The sequence below is a fragment of the Stylophora pistillata genome, chromosome 11, assembly GCF_964205215.1.
Source record: "Stylophora pistillata chromosome 11, jaStyPist1.2, whole genome shotgun sequence".
Lineage (NCBI taxonomy): Eukaryota > Metazoa > Cnidaria > Anthozoa > Scleractinia > Pocilloporidae > Stylophora > Stylophora pistillata.
The window spans coordinates 17,995,078-18,021,337 of NC_142529.1; the positions used below are offsets into that span (position 1 = coordinate 17,995,078).

The following is a 26,260-nucleotide window of genomic DNA, read 5'->3' on the forward strand; positions in this document are numbered from 1 at the left end:
AATTTTTATGAAATGTTCACAAGAGGTCTTTTCTCTTTGCACGCCCGCACTTGCACTTAATTTTCGCGCTTACTTCCCTCGATCATTTTCTCATACATTGTTGTTACGCGTACACACAGGAATTTTCGTTTATTGTCAAATCAAATTATCAGAAAAAGGACAGCATAAATCTTCTGTCAACACTCGCCATACCCTCATTAATATGACACAATTTACAGACATAGACATTATCATTTTTGACCTGTTGCCCATCCTCAATGACCTGTCGAGGCTCAGTTTGAAATAAACAAGTTCCACTAATCAGAGTTGCTAAGGTACCGCAAAATTCTAACTGTACAATTTCTTCACAAAGAAAACGTAATGTATGTTCGACTTAGTAACGTAGGGTTAAAGAGTGTTTGTGCGCCATAAAGTCGGGAACAACTTTGGAGATCTCAACCAGAGAAGTTTCTTTGATTTAAAATTAAATCAGAAAAGAGGTATCCCGCATGATGTCACGCTTCCATAGAAACGCATTGACGGCCATCTTGAAGGTGAACCTCTCGCGGAAAACATAAGACCAACCGAAGGGCTGACGTAAAGATAGTCAATTTTTGCTCTGTTGTCGGTTGTTCCAACCGTTCAAATCGCGACAAGAAGGGATATTATTGTTTCCCAAGTGTTATCGTCTATCAAGGAGAAAAAGCGCTCGATCTTTCGTCTAGAAGACGCAAATTGAAATCCTAAGTAGTCCTTATGAAAGCACTGGAGGCTTTCTCAAGGTTAAGTCTTGCCAATCAGTGCTTATCTGTTGTTCAAAGTGAGTAATGTTTCATTTGTGGCTTTCCTGAAATTGTAGTTTCTAGTATTGTAAACCAGAATAGTTTGCATGCAAACTGTTTCTCTGGATTAAGTTTGACTTTTAAGGTTGCTTGAGATAGATGTAAACATTGAAATTACCGGAAGGTACAAAAAGTAGGTCGCAGGTCACAGGTCACAAGTCACAGGTCACAGGTCACAATTAACAGGTCACACTTAAAGAGTTATACACCGGATAGAGTAAAGGCGTTGCATTATAGAGTTCCATTTCCAGTCGTCAGAAATGAACATAATATATATGCGTTCCGGTTTTCGTGTAAGAATAGAACAATAAAATGTCACTAGTTCAACATTCTGTTGGGTGTACTGGTACTGTTTCCTCTGTTCCCAGCTTGAAGACTTCTTTTTAATCTGCAGACAGAAATAACATCTTCTTCGATCTATAGGGGCTTGGAACGAGTCTGTGACAGAAGCCTGGAACTGGGAATTCCCTCGTGCGCGTGAGAATCATGGCGGAGGAAGGAGAGGATTTTGAGGTAAGAAATTAAGGTTTTTTCTCGCTTTTTTCGGTCTTTTCAAATGGTTGTAAAGCCATATATTTCCTTATTCATCATCCTAACATCCTTATTTACTAAGCATCGACTGTAATTCAATCATAACCTGCCGATGAGGGTCTTGTTGTGGTTGTGTTTAGTTGTTCCTGCGATATTGGATATCTTGCGATGAAACACTATAAATGCAACGCCTTTACTCTATCCGGTGTATAACTCTTTAATTGTGACCTGTTAATTGTGACCTCTGACCTGTCACCTGTGATCTGTGACCTGTGACCTGTCACCTGTGACCTGCTTTTTGTACCTGCCGTCGAACCGTTGAAATTACCAGTTCATCAGAGCATACCCATTAAAACACTGAAAGCTTTCTCGATGGCACATCAAAGGTTGGCAGCTGGCAAAATGGCACATGCCAGTCAGTGCTTCTCTGGTGTTTGGAAGTGAGTAATGTTTCATTTGTGGCTTTCCCGAAATTAAATTTTCTAGTATGGGAAACCAGAATAGTTTGCTTGCAAACTTTTTCACTGGAATAAGTTTGACTTTTAAGGTTAATTGAGATAGATAAACCTTGAAATTACTAGTTAATTGGAGCATATACCCATGGAAGCACATTGCATTGCAGTGTCACGGGGACTTGTATACAAGTCAATGCATATTGGAATTAAAAATTAATATAGCTTTGGCAGGGAGTGAGCCCTGCCACTCTTGTGTCTGGTTTATTTCATTTTCAGGGGCAGAAGTTTTTGTACCAGAATATCACTTGTTTTGTTTTGTTTTGTTTTTTTCTATTTGGGGTTGTGTTTCCATGTATTTCCCATAAATATCAATGCACTGATTGTGTACTTTACTGAAAAATGTAATTATTGGGAGTGGATTAATTATTATTGTTATTGGGAGCAGTATTGAAGATTGTGACTTCTATTTTTTAGGAGGTGTAATTTGGGCACCAGCAAATGGTGGTGTAACCCAGTGTTGTCTTAGAGGCAACACACAGGCTGCAAGAACAAAAAAAAAACCTACTAGAAGTGCTCCTTGAGGTGTTGCAAAGGGGCTGCTCTTCATGTGACACACATGAATGCAGTGTAGCCCTATTTTTCTAGGTAATTACTGTAAGGGTCCAACGTTACCATTTTGTTCTTTGGGGAAGGGGTTGGCCATTCATTTTAGCAAGGATTTTTTCCTTGAACCTCTTTGTGGGTCATTTTGGGTTGTTTTGTAACCCAATGTTTCCTTATAGACCTGATATATTAAGGGTCTACCCAACAGTGCATTACACCTGAGTGATTTCTTAGGGCTGGCTCATCACTTATAGTGATGTATCTGGTCTACAAACATTAATATCAAATTTCTTTTGATGTTCCATCAAATTTTTTCAACCTTTGAACAAAAGAAATCATTGTTTCAAAAGCCAACCATGTGGTAAAGCAATGAGAGAAATCACTATATGAGTTAACGTCGCTGTATCAAGGAAACCCAGTTCAGTTGAAAATGTACCCATTTCGAGGGAGTAAAACCATGAAACATTTTTAGATTGTAGGTTGTCAATGCACTTTCAACTTAAAATTTATCTTCTAAAGGATTTGCAGCCACTCAGCTAGCATTATTGGGAAGCAATACAAGGTACGTTTTGGCTAGAATTCATGGCCTAAAATTTCGTCGGCAAAATCTAAAGAAACGAAATTTTCTTTAAACTTTCTTCATATACCTCCTAAATTTTTCGTCTAGTGAATTTAGGACTAGATAGCTCACGAGGTCCACGTAAGTTATCGGTGGAAAATCGCTAACATTTGACGATCATTCCTTATTTGCGATCTCAAACGGATCAATGTTGTCAATACAAGCTTTTTTTTGCAAATATTTCTCTTTATCGAGCGGATCGAGCGTTGAAAAGTGAGTTTTTTTCGCAGACATGGTCAGAATCGCTTGTTAACATTGGAAGACCTGACCTTCAAGATGGCGGCCAACATGGTTGCTACGAGATACGTGACGTCAGCGGGTAACCTCTATACACCTCGGCGTATTTCACCTTTAGTTTTTGTAAAGGTGGTTTGTTTTTAGTAAGGCTCAGAAAGAGATATGCGCCGACGGCAGGCTCCAAGTGCGGCAAACGAGAGGGGAAAAAACATGTCGTAAACCCCTTGTCTCCCATAAACAGTGGATCTCGAAGTAGCATTACCGAATACAATGCGGAAATGATAGACTAACTGCTTTCGTTGTTTTAGTCGGTATTTGGAAAGCATTGTGGCAATAACTGAATAACTCATCTTTGAACGAGATATTAAAATTTATATACCTCTTTTTTCTTCTTCAAGGGTAGCTTTTCCAGGGCCAAAGATTGCAGCTAAACCTGTTATGCCGCCCATGATGACGAGTATTGCCAACAGCAATAGCAGAAATTGCCACACTCGAATATTGCATCTCACATATCTTTTGCGAAAACAGTCCCAGCTTGTCGAAAAGGATCGATCTTTCGTCAAACGATGTTCATCCTCGCTGATTTCAAGTGTTGTTGAAGGTTCAAGTGACTGTGGATGCACAACAGACATTCTCAAGCAGTTTGAGCAAGAATCAATCAGAACTTGACGTTGCGTCCCAAGTTGAAGGTTAGCGAGAAATTCGATCCTATTGAGGCGACCCTTTTTAATTGCGTTTGCCTCGTATAAATGACATGGAAAAAGACAGATCATCACTTCATTATAAACACAAACATTTCAAATATGTTTCATTATTTCTTTATTTACAATACCTATCAATTTAGTTCACATTTTAGCAAGTCATGATTGTTTTACAGTAATTACTTCCCGAAGATTTAATTTTCTCGAAGAACTGTCACGTCTATCACGGTCACACACATATGCCAGCGCTGATGACGCAGGTCACACACTCACAAGCATATCGCACTCACCTCAGAAAGAAACCTCAGAGAGACAAAAGAGAAATTAAGATAAAAAGCACACGCCAGAAACAATCGGGAACAGACCCAAATTTTTTCTGTTGTAAACGATGCATTCCCTTCTAGTTAGGGTGGGTATCGACCCGTATATTTAAGGTTTTGGTGTCATAAGCTACTGTGGCCACAAATCGTGAAAAAACCTGGATTCGTATGCCACTTTCCCAGTATTTGGCGATTGTGTACCCAATTTTTCTGCGGTGTAAACGTCCGTTTAATGTTTTCGACTGCTTCAATAAAGAACACCTTTTGACCGAAAGGCCCTCGGCAAGGTATCCTCTTTCCGATGGTTATTCTTAAGCAAGTTGCTACACAGGTCGACTTTATCCATAGCTCTATCAAAAGGAAAACGCTGAACAATGTTTGTTGATAAAGTTTATTATATATAGCAAACTTTCAATAACTGATTCATAAATGATGACCATTAACTTTTTACAGAGAGACTCCGTGTTTGTCGTTGTCTCTAAAATATATCATAACAGCTTACTATATAGTTGTGGTCAAAATTACAAAGGCTCTTTTTGCGTAACTAGTCACGATACATTTATGTACACAATAAAGGTGTATGCTAAACCCCTATGAGAAGAACAATATCTGAAAATATTTTATGCCAACAAATACTGCGAAACAATTCCTTGATTTACTCAGTTTTCCTCATTGTCTATGACCTGAATTATACGGAGTTTATTCCTAATGATTTATTCTACAACCTTGAATTAGTGGAATAGCTTTCATTTTTTTTTCGGAAAATTTTGTTGGAAGGAGCTTAAGAGGGGAGTAAATATCTTTCCTCGGCATTCGCACCCTTCTTTCGGAACTAAGGGTTTTCGTTCATTTACGTATTTGACATCCTCGCTGGTTCTTGCTGCCTGGGTCTCCTAGGAAGGAAGACTTCTCCTAGGAAGGAAGACTTCTCCTAGGAAGGAGGTCTTCCCTCCTCTTCTGTTTTCTGTTCCTCTTATCAATTAGATACATTTCGTTGCTATGGTAATTATTGTAATCTACTGGTCAGTTGAAAAAAAATACTGCTGATGGTAATTTCCTCCGGTTTCAAACCGTTCCTTTTTATGATAGTGTTCATTTCTCTCTCAAAAGGTTTTAATATGAAAGTCGTTCAAGCCTGCTGATAAACATCAAATGACAGTGTTACATTCCAGCCCTCCACTAAAGCATCATTTACTGAACGCAAAGTGTCCTGTAACCATCCACCAAAATTATTGAATGCCCTGTCAACCAAGAATACATCTTGTCCGGTCAGCGGTCGCTTGGCCCATTGTATGATGGTCGTTAAGTTGAAGTGTGCACCAGGCTTCTGGAAATACCTGTATTACCAAAGAAAGAAAGTTTGATAAACATTAGACAGATGTTCCTCTCATCGGGCTTTTACTTGAACCATGATGGCTGCTAGGTTTTGAAATTAGACAACAACCCCCCAAAAAAGCTGTCAAGCTAAATAGAGTAATAGATTGTAGCACTGCTCTGCTTTAGCATGCCATTAAAATTCTATTGCTTGTGAAAGTTTATTTCTCTGAAAATGGTTGATTTGTTGATCTTAGAATCGCTTCGTCGCCATTCCGACGGCGTGATACCGGTCAAAGACTCCAGCTATGAAAAGCAAGGCGTTTCTCCAACGTGGGTTTATCGGAACTTTTTTTTCGTGTACACGGTATACTTTCCACATAATCATACTCAATGCTGATAATCAATATTTCTTCTTTAACGCAGTCCAAGAGATAATGAACAGAATACTAAATTGACTTCATTTTTTCTCAAGGACTAAAATGTCTGGGAGCCACATGGAACAACTACTAATAAAGACCATAAGGAGATTTAAGAAAGAGCATTTTAGACTTTTATTTTTGGTAGCAAATTGCGCTCACCAGAAACCTTCCTGCCAATATTTGTATTTAGTCTTCAGAGGCTGCGGTATGTTATCTCGTTGAAACTTGTATTTCAGGGCTCGCGTCAGCTCTATGTTTAGTTTATCCTCAGAAATCTGTAAAATTTTTCCCCACTTATCACTGCATCCTCCGTTATTAGCTATTGTGTGTAGCACCACTTTTCCGTTAGGTCCGACTCCCCTAAAACAACAAGCAACAAAAACAAATGATTATTTAAATTCAAGAGCTTTGAAAATAAAAATTTTTAGTAAACAAACTTATAGCGATGCTATTTTGTCCTCCAACACAAAAAGAAGATATTTAGTCAAGAGATGTTTTGAGACCAATCGCACTTCAGCAAAAATTGTTTGATGGCTTCTTATGGCCGATCACCCGAGGTTAAGTGAATGATTGAAATCGCAAGATTTATCATCTAATGATAAACATTTTAGTTAGACCAGATGATCACTTACTTGTAAGGCATTGTAATACCCAAACAGTCACTACTGGATATAAACATGTCCAGAGGCTGCAGAACGTTCTTCTTCTGCGCGGCAGTGGTATCATTCCACCAAGCTCTATCGTAGACCGCTGCCCCAAAGAATGCAGGTACGCTTACAATGGAGTTAAAGATCTCGTGATATGTGATGTTCAGAATGACGTCACCTTTTATCTTCTTCAAAGCCGCAGGTCCAACAGTAATAATTGTCTTGTTGGCCCTTGCAGTTCGTCTCGTTGTTCGAAGAACATACTTGCCTTCAATTTTGTCAACAGCTGTTACTGTTTCTTCGAGGTAAATTCTTGCAGTAAGATTTTCCACTTTTTTCCGAAGCTCTGTGATTAACTCACTCATACCTTTGGTGGGCCTCGCGTCGTCTCCATTATCATTAGTGAGATACTCCTGATGTTCCAGGTAGGTTCTATAACTGTCAGGGTTTATCTCTTGCATGTAGTCACCCTTAAAGCCAAAAGCATCTGCTATGAACTTGGTTCCCTCCGGGGTCAACTCGTACGAAAGAAACGTCTCCGCCGTGGAGAACTGCGTATAATTTCTCTTATTAGAGGAGATGAACTTGACAATATCTGCGGTTGTTTTGTTTGTAGGGGCTCGATCAGGTAATGTTGGAAAGGCCTCTGGCTTTAGAGAATCAAAACTGCTTGCGTACCTACCACGGGCTTCAACACGAGCGATGGTCCTTATCCATGAATCAATAAAGACTCCCAAACTCTGGGCGAAATCTCTAGAATGAAATACAAGAAAAAGAAACAAACAAGCAAACAGGATGAATCGAGTTAATCATATTTAAGGTTTGTTTAATCGATCAATAACCAGTGGAATACACTTGATTGATCTTCCGGCGTGAAAACTCGAGGAACTGGTCATAAAGTAAAGGGGAGGGGGAACGTGGGCCGGTAAAATGGGGGGGGGGGGGGGTTGGAAGGCGGTGAAGCATTTTTATGCGCAAAAAAAGAGGTGGGCGATAAAAATAAAAGTATGGACTTCAGAGGAGTGGGTCGTCTGTAAAACATGCTTTATCTGATTATGTAGGAAGCGAATTATGGACAGTAGCATAATTTTGAAGAGTTGAGTCTAAACGTTGAAGATGGTTCAGTTCCTGAGGTAATAGAAAACTCTAACTAAACAGTGCAACTCAAAATGCCAGCTATATGTAAAGCTAACATTAAAAATTAGCATGTTCTAATATCGATCAGCAACACCAGAACACTGTAGAAACTGTAGCCGCTCTATACTGACTGGTAAGCAGTCAGAGCGATAAAATATTAAATAAATAGTTTCATTAACCAGCTTTTCCAGAGAGGGATTGGTTTCCTCTCCACTGATGGAAGATCAGTCGGTTGACTGGGAAAGTAAACTGTATGCGAGGGTGGGGAGGTGTAAGTAAAAATAAAATCTTTAAACTGAATATGTTAATGTTACTGGTTGCACTTAGAGAGCCATTTCTGTAACATCACCCCATAGCGTCTTTTGCTCTCATTTGACTCCTTCCCTACTGGTCTTCCATCAGTGGAGAGGAAAGCCATCTATCCATTCAACTAATGATCATTAATATTTAATAACGCTTAAAATGCGATTTAATTTTCCAGCCCACCCCCACCCCCTCCTACTTTATAACTAGTCCCTTATAACAGTTGATTACCGTTAAATGAGACTTACGCTTCTTCATAGTTGACCCCATAAATGTTCCACTGTCCTAGTCCTACGAATAAAAAAACAAACGTTAAACATTCACAAGATATTCCATCATGGTTCCTCAAAATGTTTTCGTTATTTTTATACAGATGTTGGTCGGCTCGATACGACACTTGACTTATTTCAAACGAACCTACTGCGACGTCTGGAACTTCAGGAAAATTGAAGTCAAAAAGTTTTCCTCCGAGATGATCTTCTTTCTCAAAGATACAGACGTTTGTTTCCTTTTTCTTCGAGAGAAGGGTGTAAGCTGTTAATAAACCACCAGTACCTATAAAAGACAAGAATTCGGGTTAAACTACAGCTAATGACATTAGTTAGAACTAAGTCAATTTATTCTGCCTGATATTTTGCTAAATACTTAAAGATTTTCAAAATGGTAACTTGTTCTCCACAAGTGCTTCTTTACAAAGAAATAGTCACACATGAACAAATGAATAAGTTTGAAGAAACTGTGCTGCTACTTCGGTGTGAGGTATTACACGATAAGTTGGCTGTATCAGTTGATATAGCAAATCGGCCACCCTAACGAGCTGACGTTTCGAGCGTTAGTCCTTCGCCATTCTCTCTAACGAGGGCTGAAGCTCGAAAAGTTGGCTTTATAATAAACACATGGTTGGGTTTCCTTCAACGCCTCCTGGTTAAAGCCCTGATTTCGATGGATATACAAGCCCTTAGGTGGGCTAGTAAAGGGGGCAACGCTTTTTCTACACAACAACATGTAACAGATGGTCTTAAAAATGTCTGCTAACTTCGTACTTATCTCAATTAAGATTTAGTTCTAGAGGTGATTCAAGTTTAGATTATCCTGATAAAAGCAACACAATTTCCACCCATAGCTGGCGAGAATAGACAAGCCTATCAGGGTAATTCTGAAGACCACCTCTCTAAGCTTTTTATCGAAACAAATGTCGCAATCTAAAGGAATTAATTTCAAGGGTTAAAAGGTTTAATCAGTGCTACATCTCTCAGGGAATTGCAACCGACCAGTAGTGCCCAATCCTCACCTGCTCCAATTATAGCTGTTCCACACTCTAAGAATTTTTCAGGAGGAGGCGTCTTAGGTCCTGCTGTTGTTGGCACAGCAGTCGTTGGTGCAGCAGTAGTTGTAATTTGTGCTGTGCTGGTTAAAGCAGTTGTTGATGGTTTTTCTGTGGTTGTTGGAACAGTAGTTGTTGGTAAAACAGAAGTCTTTGGTTTTTCTGTGGTTGTTGGCTGTGCTGTGGTTGTTGGAGCACTGGTTGTTGGTAAAGCAGGAGTCGTCGCTTTATCTGTGGTTGTTAGTTGTGCTGTGGAAGTTGGAGCAGTAGTTGTTGCCTTTTCTGTGGTTGTTGGTTGTGCTGTGGAAGTCTCCTGCGTTGTTCTAGGTCCTACTGTGGTTTGAGTTGTTAATTCTGAGGTGGGAGCTACAGTGGTTGTTGTAACTTGTACCGTTGTTTGTGCGCTGGATGTAGGTTTTACACTGGGTGTTACTTCAGTAGAGGTAGTAGGCTCGGTTTTCGCAGGGGTTGTTGGCTTCTGACTAGGCTGCGGCTCAGTTCCTTTGGATGGAATTGGAGGCTCTGTTGGTTTCTTTTTTGTGGTCCCCTCAGCATCTTTGGTTGTGGCAGGAAACTCAGTCGGTTTTGTGTTCTCTTCACCTCCTGGGTTAAGGAAACGTACCTAAACGTTAATGAAAACTTAAAACATTTGTTAAGTTTTGTCCTTTTTTTCAATAAAAATAATAGAATAAGATGACTTTTATGTGTGTTTTCCATCCTCTTTCCTGGGTGACTGTTGATCATCACAAATACAGAATGCTCGTGATCAATAGAATTGTGTCAGCGATCATGTTGACCGAACTGATTGGAACTGACTGGGTCGAGGGCCCAGAAATTTGAAAAATGGCCGGCTAAATCAACGTTCAAAATTTCAAATGAAAATTGTATTTCATTAAAGAGAAAGAGTTTGAAAAAAAAGCAAAACAAAACAAAACAAAAGCAAAAACAAATCTAACTTATCTAACATTTTCTTAGGAGGAATCTCGTTGATTTCCGCGTACAATGGCGAGGATCTAATTATTAAGCTTTCGTTGATTAGGAGCGACAAAAAGTCGCTGATTTCCAATGGAGTTAAAATCGATTTAGCGAGGCTCCGTTGTCAAACTATACCTTGAGCTTTTGATCGGGCCACTAAAACAGAGACCCGTCCTCGCATTCACAAACAACCTCCAAAGTCCTGGCCTCGATTTCCTTTATACATACAGAAAGACTCAGTTCAACAGGAAAATGAAAACTTGTCCAAGAACCTCGCATTCAGACCATTCGCCATCGTTACAGTTATTGGCTAGAGCAAAAACATCGCAGTGGTTCTAAATAAAGTTTAAATACCTTCGCCGCGGTTAGGAGTCGGGTATTTCAAATCTGGACTTTCAGGGCCGAACATTGCGATTATAACAGCTAGAACGATTATCATAAACAGGAACAGCATAAATCTACCAAACTCGAAAAGTATATCTCTTTTTGAAAAAAATTTCCTCTTTTGTGGGGTCGAAACCCTCATCGCATATTCTTAGAGTTGTCGAGCTGTCGAATGTCTGCTTAATAGACATTTCCATGTTGTTTGAGAGCGAAAGTAAATAGTATCCTTACAGATCTAAAAATGCATGGACCCTAGTTATTAAGGTCTCAAACAATAGATTACCCTATTCAGATTGTAGTTCCCGCAAATGAGAGGTGGCTTTCACAAGTGGCTCTCATAGCCACACCCGTAAATGTTAACCATATGATAAGCAGGAAGCCATTTTTGGTCCAGATAACGCTAAAGTTTCTCTCTTGTTTTTTCCTTAATCAAAGACTGTAGCGCTGCTTTTAAAATATTTCTTCGATAGATTCATAGTGATTTATAACCCTTGAAGAGCCGGCTTTCAGTTCTTAAGAAGCTGTCGTTGTAACACACACACATTTGTACCAGTCACGCACTCACCTTTGACATGTTATGTGCAGGCAGCAAGTTTCTCGGTAAAGAGTGCACATGAAAATCAGTGACCAGGGTACTCCTCGGTACTGCCTATACACCGGAATGAACCACCCGATTCTTCACCCTGTTTTCAGACGGGACTCTGTCTCTGCCTTACAAAAGTTGAATTTGGTCTGCAAACTCTTGTACGACAACCTTACTCTGGCGGCCAGAAAGGACTTAAAGTATACCCCATAGCAAAGAGGAACTACAACGTTCGCACATGCACGGACGAATGACCGTTGTGTTACGCAAGCCACAAGTCAGGCTGTGTTTATTGCATCTCGCAGCCCAAGAAGATTGCCAGATAACCTTTAAATCGTTACATCTGTCTGAGAGCGTTTTCTCAACGCAGCTTATCGCAGCTTTGTGTCTACAGTAAAGATTATTGCAGGTGTCCCGTCAAAAAATGTCAAATTCACAAAATTCCTCATTCTGTTTCTCGAGCTGTTAGACGCAGCAGTGCATTAAGAGTTAAGAATGTCTTCGGTTAGTTATGCATATTCACGAAGGTCATTTCAAAGCAATTATTTTTTTAATTAGCTCAATTATTCAAAATTTACTGTAATACTTGCGCAATGTTTCGCTTCGAAGAAGTTCACGACCTACAAATCTAATCTTATCCTATGCGATGCACGCTAGTTATCTTACAATGTCCTTACGTTAATCCTTCATACCTTGGTTACAAAGAACATTGTTTGTCTTTGTAAATAATCATTAAAATTCTACACCTTGCACGTTTTGGAATACGACAATTTGCCACTAAAAAGCGAAACGTGACCACCATTTAAAGACAATTTCCGGTGCCATGGCTATCATTAGTTTTGGCGTTGAAAAGTTCACATTTTTGACCCTAAAAACAAAGCATTCGATAATTGAACTTTTTCATTTCATTTCATTCTTTCTGTCACTTCAAGTCAATTAATCATGATGTATTTTAGATACTTAGAATGTCTTCATGCAACGCGCAATCCAATAGTTTAAAGTGAAAAGGCCAATGCTAGATCAGTGTACTTTTTGGTAATGATACGGAATTAATGAAATCTCATGGCGAAAAATTTGCCGGTTCGTTTTGTATGCACCCGCCTCTGCTTTCAACAAAAAGTTTGACATGAAACAGCATTCCTTCGCGTCCACGTTACGTCAAATGAAAGTCATCACATTTCATTTTCCACCGCCGGATTTCTTGCGGTGAAAATTTCAAGTTGAACAAACATCACGAACTGTGTCTTTTTCGTCTGTTTGACAGATTTAAATGGATCCACCGTGTTTTAATTCACGCTTAATCTTCTGTCACCAAAATTCCTATATCTGATTGTAATGGATCCTGTTACCAAAATTCGTCAAGAGTAGCCAGTTACGAATGAAATCCATTGGAAAGCTGTTAGTACGAGCACAAGCGTACATCGAGTGCTTTTGTCATTTTTCAAAAGAGTAAACTTATCCAAATGTTGAATATTTTTCTCTCTCTATTTAGACTCTATCAGTAGATCACTTCAAGTGAAGAGTCGCATTCTAGAATTTGTCGGAAAGTAAAATGTTATTGACTTCATAATTGAAGAGCTTTGTCATCTATACTTTTGTATGCGTAAAATATGAGATGCGTATCTGAGCGATTTAGTTTGGAACTCATCGCTTTTTATCTGTGACGCTCTCCTTCGAAGTTGGGTGTCAATACTTAATTTGAGGTAGACAAAGGAAATTAACACCTAACATGAAAAATCACGCAAGGAAAATTCGTTCATTGTTTTGTTTAACCTGAAAGCCACGCTGCACAGACTTCGTTTCAATGGCAGTTGTCACAAGTTCAAATAAAAGATGCTAGGTGGTTCGTGAGAGTCTCGCAAACGTTTTGTCTTACTTACCAGGTCATACCTCTCACCTTGTTTGTACGTTTTGTCTCGGTTTTATTTTGCTTTGCCTTTTTTCTGTTTTGTTTTGTTTTCCTGACCGTTTATCCCGTCTTGGAGTTGTGAATCTATCTCGAGTTCTTAATTTTCTAACATAGCTGTAGTAAGATCCTCTGTATCCAGCGCAGGCCAAGTTGAGATCGCGGAACATCGCCAGTCCTAACGCACCTCACTCTTATTAAAAGCTAATGAAACAAGAACCTCCCCAAGAACATTAAACATCGAGGCACAAACAGCAATAATTTACTTAGCGAATTACAGAAGGTCGCGCAGGCCGGTAATCACATTATTAAACGATTAAAACCTTCGAAATCTGTTTTTTGTATCAGTCCTGCGTCTTCATTTTTTGTTTTTTGTTTTTGGATGAGACCAGCAGCTCATCAACTCCTGAGGAGACAGACTCGGGCCGGCACAAAATAATCAGAGAGGCGCGCGCATTTGGATCATTTGCCATCGTGATGACAATTGTGAGCAATCCTATATACAAATCTTTCATTCCTAATCAATTTTTACGTACAAATACCTTTACAGCCACCTTCAGGTGTATCTGATCTGGTTCTAGTTGAGTATTTCAAATCTGGACTTCCAGGGCCGAGCATTGCGATTATAACTGCTAGACCTCCAATTATGACGATTATTATAAACAGGAACAGCAGAATATGCCACACACGAAAAGTACATTTTTTATAGAGACAATTACAACACGAAAAAGTGCATCGCTTTTTCGAGTAATACTCCTGGTTCGTGACATCGTGTCCTTCTTCGCAAATTCTTAACGTTGTCGAGCTGTCGAATGTCTGAGCGCAAGACATTTTCGAGCGGTTTGAGCTCAAATCTGGACAGAGTTTGCTGAACTTGACGATTTTATAGTGTCACAAGAAATCCGATTCGTTTGAGATAACATTTTTGATTTGAATGGACTGGGCTTACCCCGCCCAGATGACACGCAGGAGATATTGTAAACAGACAACTTTCAAATTGTAGAATATTCCTAAATTGTTTTAATTTTTCTCTTTTCCTCTCACTATAAAGTAGCTCTCCTTTAAAAAATTGATAGACTTTATTATTTTCTTGAAACGGATGACACGTGAAGAACTATCATGGTCACGGCGTTCGTCACGCAACATAACTCTGGTCACGGAATAGAAGTACGTGTATGAATGCAGATCGTACATCAAACATTGTAAGCTTAGTTAATCTCTTTTTTGAGACTAGCTTTACACGTAGGACTTGATTAATTTTGAAGTGTGACTTTGACATACCATTTTAGTGTATAAACTGACATGAAATCATACAGGAGTCACGATTTTGATATGCAAATTGTAAAAATTGAGATTTCTCATAAAACAAAGGCCGCCATATTGGCGCTTGTTTACCATCTTGCTCTAGCGCTGTAAGTGTCCTCAAATAACTGAATTATAATAGGAAAACTTAATGTTTAGCTTTGGCTTTTAATAAACCGACTTTTAGTGTTGTCTTGAATTGGTTCAACCTTGACGGAACCGAAGAATCAAAGAAAGCACTGTCTGTAAGCTAAAAAACACGTTTTTATTAAGCAAAACACGCGTATTCTTGGGTTGATCGACAGCGTGAGTTATGCGTGAGTTGCGCGTCTGAACGCCGGCTCTGCAGAAAGCCACATGATTTCTTAATTGAAATTTTTTTTTGTTTCTTTTTGTTTGTCATTTTCAGAAGTATTTTCGTTGGTGTTTATCTCCTAAGATAATCAATTAAACCTTGATGAAAATAATTTGAATATATCAACAAAGTTGAAATGGTAAATTGGCCACCGTTACGGTTATAAAAGCTGACATTTCGTGCGTTAGCCTTTCGTCGGAGCGAATGATGAAAATAGCCTGTCAGAGCCGTCTAGTTAACGGTGGGAGCGTCATGGGGGCTCAGTTAGAAATATCACAGGCGGCCCAGGCTCTCTTTGAGAACCACACAAGGAACACAATTTAACTATCTCTATGGCTATCTTGTAGAAAATCCCATACATATCCTTATAAATCGATATGCAAATTGTGTTCCTTGTGTGGTTCTCAAAGAGAGCTTGGGCCGCCTGTGGAAATATAAATGAAGTTTAGGTGGGGTTTTACGTTCGTGTCCAGTCTCCTGGTACATGCTCTGATGTAAGTAACAATATATGCAGTGGAAAGCATTGTAGGAACATTTTAGTTGTCCATGTAAGAAGAGGATCTCAATGGGGTTAACTGATAGAGGTAAAAAATGCCAAAAGTTTAGCCATTACGCGTAAAAATTGACAAGTTTTTACCAATCCAGTCGTAGAAACCGTAAAAACAATTTCAGGTAACATGAGTAGAATGACGATAATTGTCAGGCATAAATTGGCCAAAATTTTAACCGTTAACCGTAGAAGCTATCACCCCATTGCGATCCTCCAAGTAGTGCTAGCAGGAAGGAAAGACCTCAGTTACTTTAACACTTTAACTCCCAGAAGTGATTAAGCTGTGACTTCTCCCCACAATATCCATCAAGTAAAGTATAAAGTATCCAGGTAACGAGAATGCTCAAACTCATCAGTTAGAATTCAAAGTTGTTCTCTTGATCTGACGCCAAATTCTTGTTACTAATTTGCAAGGAAATGCGTGGCAGCTAGAGGAGAGAATTAACAATCAGATCTTGGGAGTTAAAAATTATTAATCATTGATAGATGATGCCCAATTAGGAGAAATGCACGAAATGTCAAAAAATACCTTCACATTTTTTTTTCTTAAAATTGGTCCAAATTTGCCATCGCGTTGTTATTATTAAAAAAATACGATAAGAGGAAATAAGAAGAAATAAAGATGACTTTTGTCCATACAAAGTTTCTCAATGTAAAGTTAAAATTAAAATTGGTCTAAATTTGCCATCGCGTTTTTATTAAAAGAATGCAATAAGAGGAAATAAGAACAAATAAAGATGACTTTTGTCCATGTGAAGTTGTGACGCAACAGGATGCCAGAGTGACTTCCAGCACATTTGAGCAATGACAAAGAAATTTAGAGGGCATATAGTATAGACTGGAAGATGAGCAAACTGATGAAAGTTTATTTCAAGGTTTTAGTGTAACACAACCGTGACAGTGTAAGTCATGCAATCATCAAAAAGTTATTACAAAATATAAATAAATAATACAAAATTTCCACGGGCTCGGACTTCGCAAAATCAAGGTTTACTATACAGATTCAAAGAGCTATGTGTCGTAATATTGCAACGTACTGCTAAATGATCTTTTTACATGAATAAAACGAACTATCGACCTCAAAACATAGCTCCTCAACTGTGGCAGTCATCGTCGTCCACGGAAACAACATGCATGACAGCCGATTACGTGACCTGACGAGTTTCCATTCATCACGTGATAAATGATAAATTATCGCACGATAATAAATATTATCGCGCGATAATAATAAATGTTATCGCGCGATAATTTCCATTTATCGCGCGATAATCTTTAGTTATCGCGCGATAATTTCCATTTATCGCGCGATAATCTCCATTTATCGCGCGATAATCTATCATTTATCGCGCGATAAAAAAAAAAAGATGTGTCATGTCCCCTATGGGCCACCGTAGATTATGACTTTAGAGATAAACATCAAATGGCAGTTTAGAATTCCAGCCCTCCACTAAAGCATCATTTGCTGAACGCAAAGTGTCCTGTAACCATCCACCAAAATTATTGAATGCCCTGTCAACCAAGAATACATCTTGTCCGATCAGCGGTCGCTTGGCCCATTGTCGAATGGTCGTTAAGTTATAGTTAGCACCAGGCTTCTGGAAATACCTGTATTATCAAAGAAAGAAAATTTGATAAACATTAGACAGCTGTTCCTCTCATCGGGCTTGTAATGGAACCATGATGCCTGCCAGGTTTTGAAATTCGACAACAACCCCAGAAATAAAAAAACTGTCAAGCCAAACAGAGTAATAGATTATAGCATCGCCTCGCCCTAGGAAGCCATTCAAAGTCTGTCGTTGCGAAAGTTTATTTCTCTGAAAATGATTGATTTGTTAATCACTTAATCGCCTCGCCACCATTCCGACGGCGTGATACTGGGTCAGAGACTCCAGCTATGAAAAGCAAGACGTTTTTCCAAGGTGGGTTTATCACAACATGTTTTGCGTTTACACGATATACTTTCCCCGTAATCGTACTCAATGCTGATGATCAATATTTCTTCTTTAACTCAGTCCAACAAATAATGAACAGATTAATTTGAATATATCAACAAAGTTGAAATGGTAGATTGGCCGCCGTTACGATCATAAAAGCTGACGTTTCGAGCGTCGAAGTGCTAACTCTCGAAACGTCAGCTTTTATAATCGTAACGGTGGCCAATTTACCATTTCAACTTTGTTGTTATATCCTAGATATAACAACAAAGCTGAAATGGTAAATTGGCCACCGTAACGGTTACAAAAGCTGACGTTTCGAGCGTTAGCCCTTCGTTGGAGCCCGAAACGTCAGCTTTTGTAATCGTTACGGTGGCCAATTTACCTTTTCAACTTTTTTGATATATCCAAATTATTTCGTTACCCCCATCGACGCAGCACCAGACAGTTTCTTTAGAAACCATCAGCCTTTAAATAATGAACACAACACTAGATTCCCTTTATTGTTTCTCAAGGACTAAAATGTTTGGAAGCTTCATGGAACAACTAATGATGAAGACCATGCGGAGGTTTGAGGAAGAGCATTTTAGACTTTTAGTTTTGGTGGCAATTTAAATTACACTCACCAGAAACCTTCCTGCCAATATTTGTATGCAGTCTTCAGGGGCAGCGGTATGTCGTCTCTTTGAAACTTGTATTTCAGGGCTCGCGTCAGTTCTTTGTTTAGTTCATCCTCAGAAATCTGTAAGAGTTTTCCCCAGTTATCACTGCACCCACCGTTATTGGCTATTGTGTGTAGCACGACTTCTCCATTAGGTCCGACTCCCCTAAAATAACAAGTAACAAAAATTAATAATTATTTAAATTCAATAGCCTTGACCATAAAATTTCTAGTAAAGAACCTGATATCGATGCTATTGTGTCCTTCCGTAACAAAAACAACTAAAGTTAATGCAGGTTGACTTCTTAATACGCCGGGTTCCACAGATTAGAGGTATTATAAACAACGGTAAATAGCACCCACTATAAGCTACTTTTTGCCATAGCTGACTACTGAATGTATAGAATCTCGCTCGAAAATACTACTTACTTTCATTCAAGGAGAGAAACATGGATTTTAATTTACTTGAAAGATTACTCTTAGTTTCATTCGAATGTTCCTGTTTTAATTTCGGTGACCGTTTAACACAGGTGAAGGAGAATAAAAACAGGCCGTTAGGACAAGTAAAGGGTAACCGTGACCGCTTGAAAGAGGTGATCGATCAGTGGAGGTGAAATTACAATGATTTAGAGGAAAAAAACTCGAGACTTCTACAACTGACAACTTAATTCAGGGTAACCTCTTAATACAGTGCCGCTTAACATAGGCTCGACTTTATCATAAGAAAAGTAAAATTTCGCATGAAATGGAGGTTATTGTCTTTTTTATCCCTAAGTTTAAGTTAAGTTTATTGTTTATTGTCTTTACGTGGGGCATGGTTACCTACATTGCCCGAGCCAGAGGCTCATGTATGAAACGTATGACAGCAACCCACCCATCCCACCCCAGGGGAGGACTTCCATCACACAGTAATCTCGTGCGTGGGAAATTAACGTCTCCTACCCCTAACCCTGCAGGAGACGGGGCCTCCATTTATTTGTCCCTATCCGAGAAGACTAGAATGTTTAACCATTTCTTGACGTTATAGAAAGGCAGCATATTCTTCTCAAATATTTTAAGACCTTAGGTGTTGGTCCGGCCGGGGCTCGAACCCTCGACCTCCCGCACAACAGTCCAGTGCTCTATCCATTGAGCTAACCGGGAGGGAAAATCTTTACAAACAGCTTCGATTCGAGTAGAAACGAAGATTTGATGGATCATAAACCAGTACATTTTCACACCAAGTGGAGGCTATTGCGTTTATCAAAAACTGATCATAATTTCTTTCAAATATTTTTTAAAATGTTTACGAAACGCTTATCGTTTGCTTCGTGGGATGTTTATTTTTCAGTGCTCTTTGGTACGACTTTATAAACAAACAAACATGTGCCTTCTTCTGTAAAACCAGCTGAACACTCTCTCTTCCTTTTAAACCCGACCCTTAAAGTAGTGGACGTAAGGTTTGGAAGTCAGGAAGTATCACTTGGGGTACTTCACTGAATATTCCCCAGTTTCAAGTGGGGCATATTTGGTCAAGTAAAGTATTGAGACCAGTCGCACGCGAGCAAAAATTGTTTGATGGCTTATAATTGCTGATCACCCAAGGTTAAATGAATGATTAAAATCGCACGATTTATAACTTAGTGATGAACATTATCGTAAGACCAGACGATTACTTACTGGTAAGGCATGGTAATACCCAAACAGTGACTGCTGGATATAAACATGTCCAAAGGCTGCAGAGCGTTGTTCTTCTTAGTGGCGGTAGTGTCATTCCACCACGCCGTTTTGTAGACCGCTGCTCCGAAGAATGCAGGAACACTTACAATGGAGTTAAAAATCTCGTGATCTGTGATGTTCGTAATGACGTCACCCCTTATCTTCTTCAAAGCCGTAGGTCCGACAGTGATAATTGTCTTGTTGGCCTTTACAGTTAAGGTCGTCGTTCGAAGGACATACTTGCCTTCACTTTTGTCAACAGATGTTACTGATTCTTTAAGGTAGATTTTTCCACCAAGATTTTCCACTTTTTTCTGAAGTTCTGTGACAATCTCACTCATACCTTTGGTGGGCCTCGTGTCGTCATGACTTTGAGTCTCATCTACGAGAAACTCCTCATGGTGTAGGTAGGTTCTATAACTGTTTGGGTTTATTTTTTGCATATAGTCACCCTTGAATCCAAAAGTATCTGCCATGAACTTGGCTCCCTCCGGAGACAGCTCGTACATAAGAAACGTCTCCGCTGTAGAGAACTGGGTATAATTTCTCTTATCATCATAAATGAACTGTGCGATTTCTGAGAGGCTTTTGTTGTTCGTCGGGGCTCGATGACTTAACGTTGGAAAGGCCTGTGACTTTAGGGAATCAAAACTGTCTTTGTACACACCACGAGCTTCAACACGAGTGGTTTTCCTGATCCAAGGGTCATGAGTGACTCCCAATGTATTGACGAGCTCACTAAAATGAAGTGAAAATTAGAAAAAAATTGGAGCTAGTCATCAGCTATAGATTTTCTAACGTAGTAATTCAAGAAAAGTCTGTAAACAAATAAATACGTATACAAACTCGGATCGGATGCGAGTAATTTACAAGTTCAATTTTCTGGAGGAGGGGTGAGGGATGAGGATTGGCAATAGAGGAACATCGATATCCTGCAAAGGACTACTTTTTTGACGACTTTCGTAAGACATAAAATAATGAGATCAAGTTGGCTGAAAATATGTTTATCATTGGTTCGTTTGTAAAAATTTTCAACGAAATCGCTCCGATGAAAAGAATGTGGGAGGAAAATAACAAAATGTGAACGTTTTTTAGAATTGTTGATGACACTTACATTTCATCATAGTTGGCGCCGTAAATGTTCCACTGTCCAAGGCCTACGAATCAAAAGTAAGTTAAAAATCTACAAAATTATCCATTAGGTGGGTCTATCAGGGTGGTTAAAAATGATTTCGTTAGGAAATGCTCATTTAACATCGCCAAGGAAAAGGGGAGTTGGAGATTTTTTTGGGGATCACATGTCTTTGAGGGGGAACGTAAATGGGTCAATTGTCAGCAATGAAGTATAAAGGATACAGAAATTGACTGAGTGGTCATAAAAAAACTACAGAGATTTATGGAAGCATCAGGTAAATTTGATTGCTACACAACCAAAATCCTCCGCTCACAACCTTCCCCCAACCCCCCAGCCCCCCCCCCCATTGGTCTTAGGGGATGAATCATGACCAGTTTTTCATATTGAACTGCAACTCTTTGATGGGTCGATACGATAATTTAAAACGAACCCACTGCGACGTCTGGAACTTCAGTGAAACTGAAATCCAAAACTTTTCCTCCAAGATGATCCTCTTCCTCAAAGATACACAAGCTCGTTTCATTTTTGTTGAAAAGAAGGATATAAGCTGTTAATAAACTACCAATACCTATAAATGAAAAGAAATCAGTTTAAGAATTCCAGGCAGTAGCTGTCGAGAATAGACTCGCCTATTACTGTGTGCTTTCTCACCACCAATTCTCTAAGCTTTCATACGAACAACTGCGACAAACCAAAGGAATCGATTTTAAGAGTTAAAAGATTTTATGAGTCCTAGATCTCCCACGTAATTGCAACGGACCAGTAGTGCCCAGTCCTCACCTGCGCCAACTATAGCTGTTCCACACTCTAAGATTTTTTTATGAGGGGGCGTGATTGGTGCTGCTGTTGTTGGCCCAGCAATTGATGCTACAGCAGTAGCTGTTGGTATTGCTGTGGTAAGTGTGGTGGTAGCGTTTACTGCAGCAGTAGTTGTTGCTTTTTCTGTGGTTTTTGGTTCTGCTGTGGTAGATGGGGCAGTAGGTGGTGCTTTTTCTGTGGTTCTTGGTTGATCTGTGGTTGGTAGAGCAGCGGTTGTTGGTTCTGATGTGGTTGTTAGAGCAGTGGTCACAAAACACAAACAAACAAAGACAAACGAACAACCGAAGCAAAACCAAAAAACACGACAGAGTAGATATTTTAAGTGAATAAAGGCTCAAAACGTCAGCTTTTGTAATCGTTACGGTGGCCAATTTACCTTTTCAACTTTGTTGATATATCCAAGTTATTAGATATTTTAAGTGTTATATTAAAAGTGTGGAAGGGCACAATTTTTATGAAATGTTCACAAGAGGTCTTTTCTCTTTGCACGCCCGCACTTGCACTTAATTTTCGCGCTTACTTCCCTCGATCATTTTCTCATACATTGTTGTTACGCGTACACACAGGAATTTTCGTTTATTGTCAAATCAAATTATCAGAAAAAGGACAGCATAAATCTTCTGTCAACACTCGCCATACCCTCATTAATATGACACAATTTACAGACATAGACATTATCATTTTTGACCTGTTGCCCATCCTCAATGACCTGTCGAGGCTCAGTTTGAAATAAACAAGTTCCACTAATCAGAGTTGCTAAGGTACCGCAAAATTCTAACTGTACAATTTCTTCACAAATAAAACGTAATGTATGTTCGACTTAGTAACGTAGGGTTAAAGAGTGTTTGTGCGCCATAAAGTCGGGAACAACTTTGGAGATCTCAACCAGAGAAGTTTCTTTGATTTAAAATTAAATCAGAAAAGAGGTATCCCGCATGATGTCACGCTTCCATAGAAACGCATTGACGGCCATCTTGAAGGCGAACCTCTCGCGGAAAACATAAGACCAACCGAAGGGCTGACGTAAAGATAGTCAATTTTTGCTCTGTTGTCGGTTGTTCCAACCGTTCAAATCGCGACAAGAAGGGATATTATTGTTTCCCAAGTGTTATCGTCTATCAAAGAGAAAAAGCGCTCGATCTTTCGTCTAGAAGACGCAAATTGAAATCCTAAGTAGTCCTTATGAAAGCACTGGAGGCTTTCTCAAGGTTAAGTCTTGCCAATCAGTGCTTATCTGTTGTTCAAAGTGAGTAATGTTTCATTTGTGGCTTTCCTGAAATTGTAGTTTCTAGTATTGTAAACCAGAATAGTTTGCATGCAAACTGTTTCTCTGGATTAAGTTTGACTTTTAAGGTTGCTTGAGATAGATGTAAACATTGAAATTACCGGAAGGTACAAAAAGCAGGTCGCAGGTCACAGGTCACAAGTCACAGGTCACAGGTCACAATTAACAGGTCACACTTAAAGAGTTATACACCGGATAGAGTAAAGGCGTTGCATTATAGAGTTCCATTTCCAGTCGTCAGAAATGAACATAATATATATGCGTTCCGGTTTTCGTGTAAGAATAGAACAATAAAATGTCACTAGTTCAACATTCTGTTGGGTGTACTGGTACTGTTTCCTCTGTTCCCAGCTTGAAGAATTCTTTTTAATGTGCAGACAGAAATAACATTTTCTTCGATCTATAGGGGCTTGGAACGAGTCTGTGACAGAAGCCTGGAACTGGGAATTCCCTCGTGCGCGTGAGAATCATGGCGGAGGAAGGAGAGGATTTTGAGGTAAGAAATTAAGGTTTTTTCTCGCTTTTTTTGGTCTTTTCAAATGGTTGTAAAGCCATATATTTCCTTATTCATCATCCTAACATCCTTATTTACTAAGCATCGACTGTAATTCAATCATAACCTGCCGATGAGGGTCTTGTTGTGGTTGTGTTTAGTTGTTCCTGCGATATTGGATATCTTGCGATGAAACACTATAAATGCAACGCCTTTACTCTATCCGGTGTATAACTCTTTAATTGTGACCTGTTAATTGTGACCTCTGACCTGTCACCTGTGACCTGTGACCTGTGACCTGTGACCTGTGACCTGCTTTTTGTACCTGCCCTCGAACCGTTGAAATTACCAGTTCATCAGAGCATACCCATTAAAACACTGAAAGCTTTCTCGATGGCACATCAAAGGTTGGCAGCTGGCAAAATGGCACATGCCAGTCAGTGCTTCTCTGGTGTTTGGAAGTGAGTAATGTTTCATTTGTGGCTTTCCCGAAATTAAATTTTCTAGTATGGGAAACCAGAATAGTTTGCTTGCAAACTTTTTCACTGGAATAAGTTTGACTTTTAAGGTTAATTGAGATAGATAAACCTTGAAATTACTAGTTAATTGGATATACCCATGGAAGCACATTGCATTGCAGTGTCGCGGGGACTTGTATACAAGTCAATGCATATTGGAATTAAAAATTAATATAGCTTTGGCAGGGTGTGAGCCCTGCCACTCTTGTGTCTGATTTATTTCATTTTCAGGGGCAGAAGTTTTTGTACCAGAATATCACTTGTTTTGTTTTGTTTTGTTTTTTTTCTATTTGGGGTTGTGTTTCCATGTATTTCCCATAAATATCAATGCACTGATTGTGTACTTTACTGAAAAATGTAATTATTGGGAGTGGATTAATTATTATTGTTATTGGGAGCAGTATTGAAGATTGTGACTTCTATTTTTTAGGGACTGTGTAATTTGGGCACCAGCAAATGGTGGTGTAACCCAGTGTTGTCTTAGAGGCAACACACAGGCTGCAAGAACAAAAAAAAAAAAACCTGCTAGAAGTGCTCCTTGAGGTGTTGCAAAGGGGCTGCTCTTCATGTGACACACATGAATGCAGTGTAGCCCTATTTTTCTAGGTAATTACTGTAAGGGTCCAACGTTACTATTTTGTTCTTTGGGGAAGGGGTTGGCCATTCATTTTAGCAAGGATTTTTTCCTTGAACCTCTTTGTGGGTCATTTTGGGTTGTTTTGTAACCCAATGTTTCCTTATAGACCTGATATATTAAGGGTCTACCCAACAGTGTATTACACTGAGTGATTTCCTAGGGCTGGCTCATCACTTATAGTGATGTATCTGGTCTACAAACATTAATATCAAATTTCTTTTGATGTTCCATCAAATTTTTTCAACCTTTGAACAAAAGAAATCATTGTTTCAAAAGCCAACCATGTGGTAAAGCAATGAGAGAAATCACTATATGAGTTAACGTCGCTGTATCAAGGAAACCCAGTTCAGTTGAAAATGTACCCATTTCGAGGGAGTAAAACCATGAAACATTTTTAGATTGTAGGTTGTCAATGCACTTTCAACTTAAAATTTATCTTCTAAAGGATTTGCAGCCACTCAGCTAGCATTATTGGGAAGCAATACAAGGTACGTTTTGGCTAGAATTCATGGCCTAAAAATTTCGTCGGCAAAATCTAAAGAAACGAAATTTTCTTTAAACTTTCTTCATATACATCCTAAATTTTTCGTCTAGTGAATTTAGGACTAGCTACCTCACGAGGTCCACGTAAGTTATCGGTGGAAAATCGCTAACATTTGACGATCATTCCTTATTTGCGATCTCAAACGGATCAATGTTGTCAATACAAGCTTTTTTTTGCAAATATTTCTCTTTATCGAGCGGATCGAGCGTTGAAAAGTGAGTTTTTTTCGCAGACATGGTCAGAATCGCTTGTTAACATTGGAAGACCTGACCTTCAAGATGGCGGCCAACATGGTTGCTACGAGATACGTGACGTCAGCGGGTAACCTCTATACACCTCGGCGTATTTCACCTTTAGTTTTTGTAAAGGTGGTTTGTTTTTAGTAAGGCTCAGAAAGAGATATGCGCCGACGGCAGGCTCCAAGTGCGGCAAACGAGAGGGGAAAAAACATGTCGTAAACCACTTGTCTCCCATAAACAGTGGATCTCGAAGTAGCATTACCGAATACAATGCGGAAATGATAGACTAACTGCTTTCGTTGTTTGAGTCGGTACTGGAAAGCATTGTGGCAATAACTGAATAACTCATCTTTGAACGAGATATTAAAATTTATATACCTCTTTTTTCTTCTTCAAGGGTAGCTTTTCCAGGGCCAAAGATTGCAGCTAAACCTGTTATGCCGCCCATGATGACGAGTATTGCCAACAGCAATAGCAGAAATTGCCACACTCGAATATTGCATCTCACATATCTTTTGTGAAAACAATCGCAGCTCGTCGAAAAGGATCGATCTTTCGTCAAACGATGTTCATCCTCGCTGATTTCAAGTGTTGTTTGTAAAGTGTTGTGTTGTTTAACTCAACCATTTATTTAGGACCAAAGTAATACATACATCAAAACGGCGGGAAAAATACTGCACGTGACAATTCATGTTATGTAAACAACGCGTGACCAGAAATTGTCCCATTATGTAATCGCAGTCAGATACTGTTACATTGTTGAAGGTTCAAGTGACTGTGGATGCGCAACAGACATTCTCAAGCAGTT

General features: G+C 39.2%; 3 protein-coding genes and 1 pseudogene across 6 annotated transcripts in view; 1 reads left to right on the plus strand and 3 right to left on the minus strand.

The window, feature by feature from the left end:
• The window catches only part of LOC148720411 (uncharacterized), a 55,234-nt pseudogene extending 41,100 nt beyond the window's left edge, over window positions 1–14,134 (minus strand). Inside the window, exons 1-3 of the transcript XR_015992942.1 lie at window positions 13,825–14,134; window positions 9,478–10,037; window positions 8,359–8,362 (exon numbers count right to left, since the gene is read on the minus strand). The product of XR_015992942.1 is annotated as an uncharacterized LOC148720411 (transcript). The remainder of the gene's footprint in view (window positions 1–8,358; window positions 8,363–9,477; window positions 10,038–13,824) is intronic.
• Window positions 980–4,455, plus strand: LOC148720414 (uncharacterized). Of its 3 annotated transcripts, none has more exons than XM_088738391.1 (4): window positions 980–1,792; window positions 2,282–2,452; window positions 2,930–2,972; window positions 3,665–4,455. In XM_088738391.1, the coding sequence occupies exons 2-4, from the start codon at window positions 2,428–2,430 to the stop codon at window positions 3,933–3,935; spliced, it is 339 nt and encodes a 112-aa protein (XP_088594517.1). In that variant the 5' UTR covers window positions 980–1,792; window positions 2,282–2,427; the 3' UTR covers window positions 3,936–4,455. The 3 variants fall into 3 exon arrangements, with proteins under 3 accessions (XP_088594517.1, XP_088594518.1, XP_088594516.1); XM_088738392.1 differs by having other exon boundaries at window positions 980–1,334; XM_088738390.1 differs by having other exon boundaries at window positions 980–2,452.
• LOC148720415 (uncharacterized) lies at window positions 4,661–7,476 on the minus strand (the record flags this gene model as incomplete). The annotated part of the gene is made up of 3 exons (XM_088738377.1): window positions 4,661–5,624; window positions 6,183–6,383; window positions 6,656–7,476. Coding segments are annotated over 3 exons (1,230 nt in total), but the record flags the coding sequence as incomplete, so codon positions are not given.
• A 2,201-nt stretch (window positions 14,135–16,335) lies between the features above and the next one.
• Window positions 16,336–26,088, minus strand: LOC148720416 (uncharacterized). Its single transcript, XM_088738370.1, has 7 exons — window positions 25,831–26,088; window positions 21,698–21,958; window positions 21,348–21,485; window positions 20,897–20,939; window positions 19,744–20,520; window positions 18,050–18,250; window positions 16,336–17,094 (listed from the first exon to the last, which is right to left on the minus strand). The coding sequence occupies exons 1-7, from the start codon at window positions 25,898–25,900 to the stop codon at window positions 16,893–16,895; spliced, it is 1,692 nt and encodes a 563-aa protein (XP_088594496.1). The 5' UTR covers window positions 25,901–26,088; the 3' UTR covers window positions 16,336–16,892.
• Window positions 26,089–26,260: the final 172 nt, after the last annotated feature.

Bases quoted from the DNA above. Each gene is read 5' to 3' on its own strand.
- LOC148720414 (XM_088738390.1), top strand. From the start codon at position 2,428: ATGCAGTGTAGCCCTATTTTTCTAG. The intron at 2,453-2,929 runs GTAATTACTGTA...TATCTTCTAAAG, and splicing joins GTGTAGCCCTATTTTTCTAG to GATTTGCAGCCACTCAGCTA. The intron at 2,973-3,664 runs GTACGTTTTGGC...TTCTTCTTCAAG, and splicing joins TTATTGGGAAGCAATACAAG to GGTAGCTTTTCCAGGGCCAA.
- LOC148720416 (XM_088738370.1), bottom strand. From the start codon at position 25,900: ATGGGCGGCATAACAGGTTTAGCTGCAATCTTTGGCCCTGGAAAAGCT. The intron at 21,959-25,830 runs GTATATAAATTT...CAACCACATCAG, and splicing joins CCTTGAAGAAGAAAAAAGAG to AACCAACAACCGCTGCTCTA. The intron at 17,095-18,049 runs GTGAGTGTAATT...TTGATAATACAG, and splicing joins TATTGGCAGGAAGGTTTCTG to GTATTTCCAGAAGCCTGGTG.